This window comes from Lynx canadensis, chromosome C2 (assembly GCF_007474595.2).
Source record: "Lynx canadensis isolate LIC74 chromosome C2, mLynCan4.pri.v2, whole genome shotgun sequence".
Taxonomy (NCBI): Eukaryota; Metazoa; Chordata; class Mammalia; order Carnivora; family Felidae; genus Lynx; species Lynx canadensis.
In genome coordinates, this window is record NC_044311.2 from 45,420,135 (window position 1) to 45,432,140 (window position 12,006).

Sequence of the window (12,006 nt, forward strand, 5' to 3'; positions counted from 1 at the left end):
CCTGCTTCCATAATCCTCGGGGAGAATCGCACCAACAAAAGGCTAATTTGAAAATAACATAGAGGAGAGACACTTCATTTGCTCTACTGAATAAAATGAAGCAGCCCGTCTCTGCAAGTATAGAGAAGACACCTTGCAGATCTTGTTGTTCTATAGCACTGAAAGCAACTGCAGAGGGCTTAACAGAGGCACAAAAAAAGAAAAAAAGAGAGAAAAAGTTGCTGATGGGGTTTTTCAGTGGGGTTCCCATGAATGAGGACCGTAGAAGGGAAACGGTCTTCCCCCATATTAGGCTTTTATGACAGCAGTTCTGACACCTCAGACATCATTGTGCATACTGGCTTTCTTTTTAGAAAAAGGGAATGGTTCCATTCCAGTTGATGGTGGCTTCTCTCCACTTGGTTCTGATTAGCATCTCCACTGGAGAAAACCGTCTTCCTGCTACATGTCCATCTCCAGGTTGGTTTCTTTCCCAGTGATGGGAGTGAGTATCTGGGTGAGGAACAGCCAGCATTTAGGCCCTCTATACAGCATTCCAGAGGAAGCCAGGAAGGAAGGGAAACAGGATGGGTGGACAGGAGTTGGGCTCAGCAAGCTGTGTTCCTAGAACTGGTTAAACCCAGGGGATTCCAGTAGATGGTCAGTAAAAATGCCCCATACAAAACATGTGTGGTAACATGGGTGGTTGTGTATTTTGGAACATGAATATTGGTAACTCATGAAATGTACATTCCAGCACCATGATGCGACACATAGAGCCAGGTGTAGATCACAGCATGTTGTCCGGAAAACCAGGAAGAGGAGAGCTCCTCACTTCCCAGTGCTTCTAAGAATACGTTTACATTTTTGGGTGAAGGGTGAGGTAGTCCAGTGGGGTAGTCAAGAACTGGGCTCAAGGGCAAGCTTTGTCGCATATGACATTTGAGAAGGTACTTAACATCTCTCAGCTTCATTTATTCACTGAGTATTTCTTGGCTACCTCAGTTTCTTCTATGTGAAAATAGATATTCTAGTATCTACCTCATATGACATTTGGGAGAACATAATGGGATTACCTGTAAAGCTTCTAATACAGTGCCCAGAAGAGAATGCTTGCAATGCATGTGAGTTGATACAAAAATGATGCTTTCCTCAAGGAAGAGAGTAAAGTAGACCCAATCATATACAGCAAAACCTTGGATTGGGAGTAACTTGTTCTGCTTGTGTTGCACAAGATGAGCAAACATTTCTAATAAATTTTAACTTGATAAATGAGCGATGTCTTGCAAGATGAGTAGTATGTGATGGCAAACGTCATATGGTCACCACTGAGCCAATGGTTTCTGAAATTCTGTTTAATATACAAGTGCTTTGGATTATAAGCATGTTTCCAGAATGAATTATGCTCACAAACCAAGGTTTTACTGTATATATTTTTAAATATATATATTTTTAAATGTAAATATATATTAAAAATGTTTTTAAATGTAAATATTATTTAAAAACATATTTTTAAATGTAAAAATATATTTAAAAACATATATTTTTAAATGTAAATATATATTTAAAACATATTTTTAAATGTAAGTATATATTTAAAAATATATTTTTAAATGTAAATATATATTTAAAAACATGCTTTTGAATGTAAATATATATTTAAAAACATGTTTTTGAATGTAAATATATATTTTAAAACATGTTTTTGAATGTAAATATATATATTTAAAAATATGTTTTTAAATGTAAATATATATTTAAAAAAATATTTTTTGCGGGGGTGTACCTGGGTGGCTCAGTCATTTAAACGTCTGACTCTTGATTCTGGCTCAGGTCATGATCTCATAGTTCATGAGTTTAAGTCCATGTCAGGCTTTGCACTAACAGTGTGGAGCCTGCTTGGGATTCTCTCTCTCCCTCTCTGCCTGCCCCTCCCCTCTCTCTGTCTCTCAAAAATAAATAAACATATATATTTTTTTAATAAATTTTTTTTTAGTAGACTCCATACCAGTGTGGAGCCCAATGTGGGGCTTGAATTTATGTCCCTGAGATCAAGACCTGAGCTGAGATCACCTCAATTGTCATTGTCTCCCCAAATTAAGTGGGCTAGTATATATTTCTCAAAATTAAAGAATTAGGAGCTGCACAGATAAAACAGTCACTAAGATACTTTTCCAGATTTCATTATACTGAAAAGTTGCTTAACGCCAGATCTGGGATGCTAAATGCCGAGTCCAACATCAAACCAACAAGCCTCCACCAGTAAAACCAAGGTGCCCAGTACAGACTCCAAGTCTCATCATGTTTATTCCCTTGTCCAAAGGGCCAATGCTTAAAGACATCTTAGGTTTAGTCTTTTTCCTTAGGAGTTAAAAAAAATTTTTAATGCTTATTTTTGAAAGAGAGAAAGAGTGCGAGTGAGGGAGGTGCAGAGAGAGAGAGAGAGAGAGAGAGAGAGAGAGAGAGAAACAGAATCCGAAACAGGCTCCAGGCTCTGAGCTGTCAGCACAGAGCCCAACTCGGGGCTCAAACTCACGAACCGTGAGATCATGACCTGAGCCGAAGTCGGATGCTTAACCAACTGAGCCACCCAGGCGCCCCCTCTTTTTGAGTTTAAAAGAATATGGTTGTAATTGAAGTGAAATAACCTGTGTGGCTGTCTGCTTCTTCCATTGGGCGTGGAACCTCGAGTTTTGCCGGGACTGTGCCTTAGTGACTGTTGCTCTCCTAGTGTCTGTCCACACTGCCTGGCACTTAATAGAGCCTCAGAAATGCTTTCTGAACTAACCGCAACAGAAATGCACTCTCAGTTTGCTTACTTCTGTCACTGGATGATCATCCGATCAGTTGTAGGATAGAATCGACCAAATGGAACACACCTTCTGCCCCAATCCCTCTGGTTTTCCATTTCTTTCCTCAGGCATTAAATGCCTTATGCTCACAGATAGAAGTTCCTAGAGAGGGCCTTTTGGAAATTCGGTTCTTCCCCTTTTGTTTTTTCTCTTGCCTAAAACTCATTTGTTCCTCTGTGCTATGTGTAAATCCCCTTGCTCCTATTTAAAGCAGCTTCAGAATTCCCAGGTTGCAAAGCTTGGGTTTAGGACTGTGGGACTCATGCATTGGTTTCATTTCAGAAATCAAGCCTAAACCTTTTCCTGCAAAGCCAGTGTGAATATCTGCACAGCTGGGAAACACCGGCTGCTGCATCTTTTTGAGCGCATTAAAGCACTCGGCACTTGGAGTCTGAAATGCTCACCTACTGTAAGCTGCACAGGCTTCTTCTGTGGGGGCTGGCCTCCGTAAAAGTACAGATCAAAGCGACGCTCCACTTTCCAGTCTGATAAGAGCTGCCTGTTTGTGCTAAAAAGGACACTGAAATTTCCATTAATGTTGCATAGCCAAATAGGTAATTTGGGAGTCTTCAGCCTGCTGCCCACCTGGAAGGGAAGAGGGGAATGCAGATGAGGACAGAGATCTAGTCACATCGAGGCAGATACTGATGCATCATCATGATCAAAACACAGCTCCGAGGCGTCTTGTTGAGCTGGTCCGCGCAGGACACTCTGCGTGCAATAAGGTTTGAAGTGAAGGCTTCCTTACGAACGAATTTGCCTGTATGAATGGTGTGGTGGGGTGGTCACGCTGTTATTGGGTGGCCTCATGGAGAACATAGAACTGCCTCAGTTTGGTTTTGAAGTTAAGTAGAGAATAAATAAACTGAATTATAAGTGTACGGGTGGAATAAGAGGACTTCAATCTGTCTTTGTCATTGACTGGTGTATTTACTCCTATCCCCCAGATAGGACAGTATTTCATTCAGCAGATGTTCAGACTTTTGGAAACCATTTAGAATATAGGAAAAAGAAAATATTTAGAATACAAGAATATAGACTATTTTGAATATAGGAAATAGCTCCAGGGAAATGAAGGGAATACACACACACACACACACTCGTGCATATATACACATATCTACATGGTAACATGGAGATCAAATGTGAAGATATACTTAGAGCTGAATATACTAGTTTAGCATCACAATAATATTAAATTTACTCTTTTAACTAGTTTATCTAGTTTTTCCAGGCAACTGTCAATTTAGCAACTCGTGAATTAGATGGACAAAAGTACTACTCTGACAGGCATAGCCCCTGAGTGATATTATAGTGCATTTCTATTTATGGTATTTGCCAGTTTGTTTAAAGAGGCAGGAAAGCACACATTTTTTAAAGATTGCCATTAAAATTCATTAACGTTAAAAACTACCTTTTTTTTCTACTTAGAGAAATAGGCCTGAGCTACATAGAAAAAACCATCATTTTCATGTGATGCCAGGGAAAGCTATGGACCTTCAGCCTTGGTGTGGCTTCCCATAACGGAAGGATCTGATTCTGTTTCTTTTCTTCTCAGTCCTTAGAGTTGTACTGTGTGTTCAGGAACAGATTCTGTTTTATGGAAAATCCAGCTTTGAAAAATTATCACGTTTCATAAACCCAAGTATTAAAGGCTAATAACTTGACATTTTGATTTCTCAATAGTTCTATTCAAATCTCTTCGTTTTGCTTTAGTTTAAATTCTTCAGTTGTGGGTGAGTGGGTGAATCAGAGATGCTTTTGTCTTTAAGGTTTTCACTTTTAGCTACCATAGAAAAATTATATTACTGTGTTTGAAAGACAAGAGTTCAGTTTTAGTTAATAATTTAAAAAAGGGTTGCAAGCCTAGCATCCCAATTTGGACATGATCATTGTAGGTGCAGGATTTGCTTATCTAGTCTCATTAGAATTAGCCCCTCTGGGCTTAGTGTAATATGAGAATCTCACATATCTAACGGGCAAGTCGCCCACTGGCTACATGGGAAATAAAACACAGAGGATATGCCCTTGAAGCAGCCGAATGCGTTTACGTTCCAAGATTCCACCCACAAGTTGCAAATAACATTGCAACCATTCATTAGTTATAAAATAAGCACTTTCTTTCTTAGACCTTTTTGCCATGGTACCTTAGGTACTCAGTTTATATGGAATCAAAATATGATCTACAGGACATGGAAGTATGAAGGTTGGAAAACTTGGATAAACTAATTGGGAAATTGAGGGCTATTTGGAATAAAATGTCACTTATTTTGAAAGTCAAAAGAATGGTATTTTGGGTGAACTTACCCCAATGAAAGTTCCTGCAAATTGTGTCTAGGTGGAGGCAATAGAATATAGACATGTATGACATTGGAGTTTTTGTAACTTAGGCAAAAATCAACTGGCACTCAGGTGACACTCAGCAATGTGCTGACAGCACACTATTGTTACTTTATGCAACAATGCAACAGTTTTCTGAACTCACAGCTCCTCAAGATTTTATTAGAGGAGGAGGAAAATGAAGTAGTTATAAATATAACAGTCTCCAGCTCCCAAAGTAACCATACAGAGACTCCACACTGAGCAAGCAGAGCCTTCCTTACTTGCCTTGAGAGATGCCGGTGAAAAGGAAAATGTCATGCACGACTGTCAAGGCAGTGTAGGTATTAACTCTAAGAGGCAAGCCTTAAGATTACGGCTGAGAACACACCTGGTTTAAAGTGAATTCTGTAGGGGCGCGTTAGGTGGCTCAGTCAGAAGGGTCCAACTCTTGATCTCAGCTCAGGTCACGATCTCACAGTTTGTGGGTTTGAGCCCCGCACTGGGCTCTGGGCTGACAGTGCAGAGCCTTCTTGGGATTCTCTCCCTCCCTCTCTCTCTCTGCCACCCCTCTCAAAATGAATAAATAAACTAAAAAAAAAAAAAAAAGCGATTCCTGCAAAAACAAAGCCAAGCACCTTCTGTTTGAATCCAGCCAAGTATATATTCCCTTCTTTTCTTTTTTTAAAGTTTATTTATTTTTGAGAGAAAGAGAGACAGAACATGAGCTGAAGAGGGGAAGAGAGAGAGAGGGAGATACAGAATCCGAAGCAGGCTCCAGGCTCCGAGCTGTCAGCACAGAGCCCCACGCGAGGCTTGAACCCACCAACCGTGAGATCATTACCTGAGCCGAAGTCAGAGGCTCAACCCATTGAGCCACCCAGATGCCCCATCCCCTTCTTTTCTTAGCTTACCACATTATGTGTTTGACTGGAACGTTCAGTTAAGAATTTGTATTGCTTCTGGGTAGACAGTTTATCAGCTACCCCCAGCCCCAAAAGCAGCATTCTAAATATGTTTTATTGGTGAGATTCCCCAAATGCAGAATTTGTGCATGTTGCCTCATGTTGCTATGGTAAAAAGGAAATTAACTTGTGATACAGTAGTGCTATAAATAAAATACCTTTCTCCTTAAGTTCACTCATTGTATAATAAGCCCAAGAGGTTTAGCATTACATCCAGCAATGAAGCCTTTCCTAACATGTATCATTTAAGCCAGTGTAAAATTACAAGGACAGGATGAGGGATGGACAAATTCTAAACACTACAGGGCAAGGATTGAGTCCGTGTAATTCTTTTTTTTTTTTTTTTTTAACGCCTTCTAGAACAATGGTGCTTACAGTGTGCTTTTGCATAATGAGCTTGATATTGAGAGTCCCAAGGGTCCAGTCTGGTAATTGGAACGGGAGGAAGGTGTTGGAAATTTGTGCTTTCTGCCCTGATTCCTGGTGGAGATTCGCGTGCACGAGTGGTCTGGCTCTCGTCTCTGCACCTGGAACACAAAGTTGATGTAACTTCCTTCAGCGAGTGTGCAGGTAGGTCGTCGTGTTCGCAGGGTCAGCACCTTAGCGATAGAGCGCCGTGGGTGGAGCTTCATGTGGTGGGTGGAGCTTCACGTGGTACTTCTGTGGTTGGATTTCTTCCTACCAGTCCCTTTAAAGGGAATTTCGAGAGGACAGAGGCTACGGCGGGGATAGTGGTACCCTGTGCCACGGCTACCAGGGGAGTAATTCCAGCAAGACCTAAATGGCTTCAGTCCCTTCTAAAAATCAGAGTTGGTTTTTTCTTCTCCGTGGCAGGTGCGAAGATAATGCGAACCTCCTAAGGCTTTCCAGATGGTGTTAGACTCAAACTGCTTTATGTTCTCACTTAGGTATTGGAACCTCACACTCCAACCTGTACCTTCAAATAGAAAAGTGACGGGAGGCTTCGAAATAGTGCCTCATCTTGTAGGTAGCTGGCTGCGTTCCGTAAGAACTGTCAGTCTGGTGGGCTCTGGGGGGGGCTTGCCGTGTCATCTAATGAGAACTCCATTTTTTTTTTTTTTTTAAATCTCACCCACTGGGTTGTGACATTGGGACTGAAAGACATGTGTTTTTGCAGCCTCTGCAATTTTATCCCAGAGTAAGGAGAGATTTACTTTAGGAAGACAGACACAGCATTTACAGGATGGGTTTCACCAGGACAGCAGAATCTGTTGGCATGCTGGTTTTCTTTTGAACTCGGAAACCTTTCTTACAGATTTTTATTATCAGTGGATACATATAATCCGCTGATATGAAGCACGCAGCCTAGGCAGGAGCCCCTAAATACCCATAAAGTGCTTATGCACCCAGTGGGCACATTCATGAATCCTCTGTAGAGGGGTCACCCTACTCAGAGAAGAAAGGAAGGCGAGTGGCTGTGGGGGTCTTCAATCCAGTGAGCCGGAGAGCACTGTTCTAGAACCACATCTAGTTCTTTCTTTTTTTAGTATACGTGCTGCCGAAGCGAGCACATATCTGGTTCTTTCTTGAGCAGACTTTTGTTCAGTTCTAGGGCAGAGGACTCTGAACCATCAGACTTCTGGATACACCACAGTCACGTGGGTCCTCTGGTTAGCACGACTCTGAGTCCCACCGAGGTTGTCCTTCCGGACACACATTTGACGGACCTGGCCTGCCAAACCGGCAGGTGAAGGGGAGCAGCTACTTTTCAGACTGTGCCCCAAGTACAGGTAGTCCACGATCAACCTAAGCAAGTGCTTTAACACAGAAGTCCACGTAAGAAGCTCTAGCTTGTTGAGTCCTGCCTTCTAAACCCTAGCTGTGCTTTTGCCACCATCTAAATGTTAGAGTCTAACATCTGTGTACCTATAATAGATATTACAGGTGATGTCCTATAAATAAGTCTACATCTATATGTAAGTACATAGATACGATAGATTATAAAAGCACTTAGGATGGGATATAATTCTAACAACTGGCACTTTGTATTTATCACTCTATCAGAAGACGAGAAAAGATAACGACAGGCAGCATGGCACAGTGGGCAGAGTGCGGACACCAGCTCTGATGCCTAGCGGGTGGCCATGGGCAAGTTCCCACACCTTTCTCAGCCCAGATTTTCTCGTATTTAAAATGAATGGTCAAACAACAGACACTGGACTAAACCTAACACTTACACCTTTGAGTAGGAGTGAGGATTAAATGAAATAAGGCATCATTGCAGTGGCTCAGAAAGAGCCTAGCACATAGTGTGTGCTCTATACAAGAGGCTGTTAGCATTCCAATGAGTAAATGAGCTTCATATATATACTTTAGTTACCATCTTCAGGGATGTGAAAATATATGTAGAATTATATATATATATATGTATGTATATATAATTATTTTAATAATATGATGAGTTATGGATTGCTTTTATCTCCAAATAATGAGCTGATATACACAATAAAACAGGCACCTTCTGATAAAAAAAAGTTTACATGTTTATGTGTATATGTCTAACATAGTCATATATCTCAGTGGTTCAAGTAAGAAAACTAACCGCCAGCCAGGATTCGCTCTTTAATACATTTGTTCTGAAACCAAACTTCCAAGTGCATGACAGAGACAACATAATAAACATCCTCAGGGTTTCAAGCCATTAGGGTACAATTGCAGGCAATTTTCACTGAGGGCAGGATCATAGGAGTCTCCCCGGGGAGAGAACACTGAGTCCAAGAAGGAAGGATGAAAAGTCACATGAGTCACTTTTCGAAAAGATAGAAGCATTGCAGATTTGATTTCTATGTAGATTTTAAAGCTAACCTGCGCAGTTCCCATGCTTTGTCCTACTTCCGATTTGTGAGCAAGCATTTGGATGGTGGTCCCATGTCTGGCACATTTTGCCCTCTTCTCAGCAGGAAAACCCTTTTTTTTTTTTTTTTACCTTATGCCTTGGCCTTTTGACTTACTTTAAGGTCCCTGAGAACATCCACTTTATTATTGGAGGATATTTTAGGCTCTGCAGGTAATTTTCTTTAGAGCATGATTTAGCAGCTGAGCCGACTTGTATAGAGAGAAATAGGATCCAGAGAAAATGGTAGCACGGGATCTCTGTAAATTCTTGACCCTTTGAGGCACACACTCTCTTTCTCTTGGTCTCCCTCTGTCTTTTTGTGGCATACTCTTTGACATAGTCCCTTTTCTCAGAGCAACTGAGCAGCTATTTAGCAAACATCTATTTAATTTAAATTAAAATTTTTTTTTTCAACGTTTATTTATTTTTGGGACAGAGAGAGACAGAGCATGAACGGGAGAGGGGCAGAGAGAGAGGGAGACACGGAATCGGAAACAGGCTCCAGGCTCCGAGCCATCAGCCCAGAGCCTGACGCGGGGCTCGAACTCACGGACCGCGAGATCGTGACCTGGCTGAAGTCAGACGCTTAACCGACTGCGCCACCCAGGCGCCCCAATTTAATTTTAATTTAAGATGAGGACTGAGACTTGTCCCCAAAGCCTTGCAGAGAAGGCGAAACCTGTCAACCTTTCTGATACCGATTGAAAGAAAAGACTCTTTCTTGTAATTTTAGTTGCAATAACTAGTTTTCCAACTCTACACATATGGGTTTAATCAGTTAAGTCTAACGAGATTATTTTTTCTCCCCCTTCCTTTAAATATCAGCTCAACCAGGGCAATTTTTTCCCCCAGAGAATATTGGGCAATGTCTGGAGACCTTTTTGGTTGTCACATTGAAGGGCAGAGCTACTCGCATCTAGTGGGTAGAGGCCAGGGACACACCTAAACGGCCCATAATGCACAGGCCAGCCGCCACCACAAAGAAATGATCCGTCTAAAATGTCCACGCTGAGGCTTCACAGCCCTGCTCTAGAACAGAGGCCTCTAAACCCGGCTGCACGTCAGAATCACTTGTGGGCTTTAAAAATTCCAATGCTCAGATGCTGTCTAGACCAAACAGAACAAGGTCATTGGCTAGGACTGGCTAGGCAATTGTGGCCCAGTGCAAAATGGAAACACAGGGACCCTTATTTTAAAAATTATTAAGAATTTTAGGGTGGTGACAGCAAAGCATTAAACCAAGGGCAAGGCCTTCTGAGTGCGGGGCCCTGTGTGTCTCCACAGCTCCAATACACAGGAAGCTGACACTGTTCTGGGGGATGACCTGGGCATTGGTAGTTTTAAAAGCTCTCCAAGTGGGCCAAAGAGTTTAACAGACACTCCATCAAACAAAATATACAGATGGCCATGATAGGGAAATGAAAATGAAAACAGCAAAGAAATACGACTACACACCCATGACAATGGCCAAAATCCAGAACACTGACAACACCAAAGGCTGGCGAGGATGTGGGGTAGCAGGAACCCATTCATTGCTAGTGGGAACATGAGAATGCCTAGTTGCTTTGGAAGACAGTTTGGCAGTTTCTTAAAAAAGCTAAACACTGTTTTTGTTTTTTAAGTTTATTTATTTTGCGAGAGAGAGCATGCGTGTGCGTGCACACACAAGTGTGAGCAGGGGAGGGGCAGAGAGAGAAAAAGAGAGTGAGGGAGAGAGAAAGAGAATTCCAAGCAGGCTCCACACTGTCAGCTCAGAGCTTGATACGGGGCCCGAACCCATGAACCATGGGACCTGAGCCAAAATCAAGAGTTGGGACGCTTAACTGACTGAGCTACCCTAACTAAACACTCTTATCATGTATCCAGCAATTATGCTCCGTAATATCTATCTAAAGATGTTGAAAACTTAAGTCCACATAAAAACCTGCACATGGATGTTTATAGCAGCTTTACCCATAATTGCCAAAACTTGGAAGTAATCAACATGTCTTTTGTAGGTGAATGGGTAAATAAACTGTGACATATCAATGGAATATTATTTAGTCAATTAAATATTATTTATAATATCCCAATGGAATACCAACCAGCACCATAAAGAAATGAGCAATTGACCTATGAAAAGACATGGAAGAACCTCAAATTTATATATTATTAAGTGAAAGAAGCCAATCTGAAAAGACTACATACTGTGTGATTCCAACCATATGACATTCTGGAAAAAAGGTAGAACTATAGACACAGTAAAAAGATCAATTATTGTTAGGGGCTGGGGGAGGGAGGGATGACTAGCTGGAGCACAGAGGATTTTTAGGGCAATGAAACTACTCTGTATCATGCTATAATGGTGGACACATGTCATTATAAGTTTGTCCTAATCCATATATTATACAACATCAGTATTGTAATGTAATATAAGTTATGGACTTTGGATAATTATGATGTGTCCATGTAGACTCATCAGTTGTAACAAGTATGCCATTCTGGTCGGGGATGTTGATAATGGGGAAGGCTATGCATGTGTGAGGGCAGGGAGTATATGGGAAGTTTTTGTACCTTCTGCTTAATTTTGTTGAGAAAAAAAATTGCTCAAAAAAATGAAGTCAGTTAAAAAACCCAAACTCCCCAGGTGATTTCAATGTGCAACCAGTGTTGAGCTCGCTGTTCTCTAGCATTTATTGCCTATATCCTTCCCAAAGTAATCAGTGTATTTACAGGTACTGGCTCACGTAGGACTCATCACCATATCTGGACACAGAGCTTCACAGTTAGGAGATGGTGAGTGAATGTGGCCAAATAAAGCACTATAGTGTCATTCGTTATCACCTATTGTAGATTTATACGTGTATAGGTCATTTTGCCTTTCCAACAGGCTTTGGCATTCATGATTTTGTTCGCTCTTCACCTCAGTCCTGTGGTGGCAGAGCAGGTGTTGGGACACTACTGTAAGATAAGGAAACAGGCTTAGAGAGGGGTTAAGTGACTGGTCCAAGTGACACCCGTGTGATGGCGGGGCAAAGCCTCCAAAGTCTCCTGG

The 12,006-nt window shown here is 41.4% G+C and overlaps 1 protein-coding gene across 1 annotated transcript in view; it reads right to left on the minus strand.

Annotated features, from left to right (window-relative positions):
• Positions 1-349: 349 nt before the first annotated feature.
• Positions 350-12,006, minus strand: part of MINDY4B (MINDY family member 4B) — a 36,350-nt gene continuing 24,693 nt past the window's right edge. Inside the window, exons 11-12 of the mRNA XM_030328709.1 lie at positions 3,236-3,416; positions 350-492 (exon numbers count right to left, since the gene is read on the minus strand). Of these exons, the coding sequence (XP_030184569.1) occupies positions 350-492; positions 3,236-3,416 (324 nt within the window). The remainder of the gene's footprint in view (positions 493-3,235; positions 3,417-12,006) is intronic.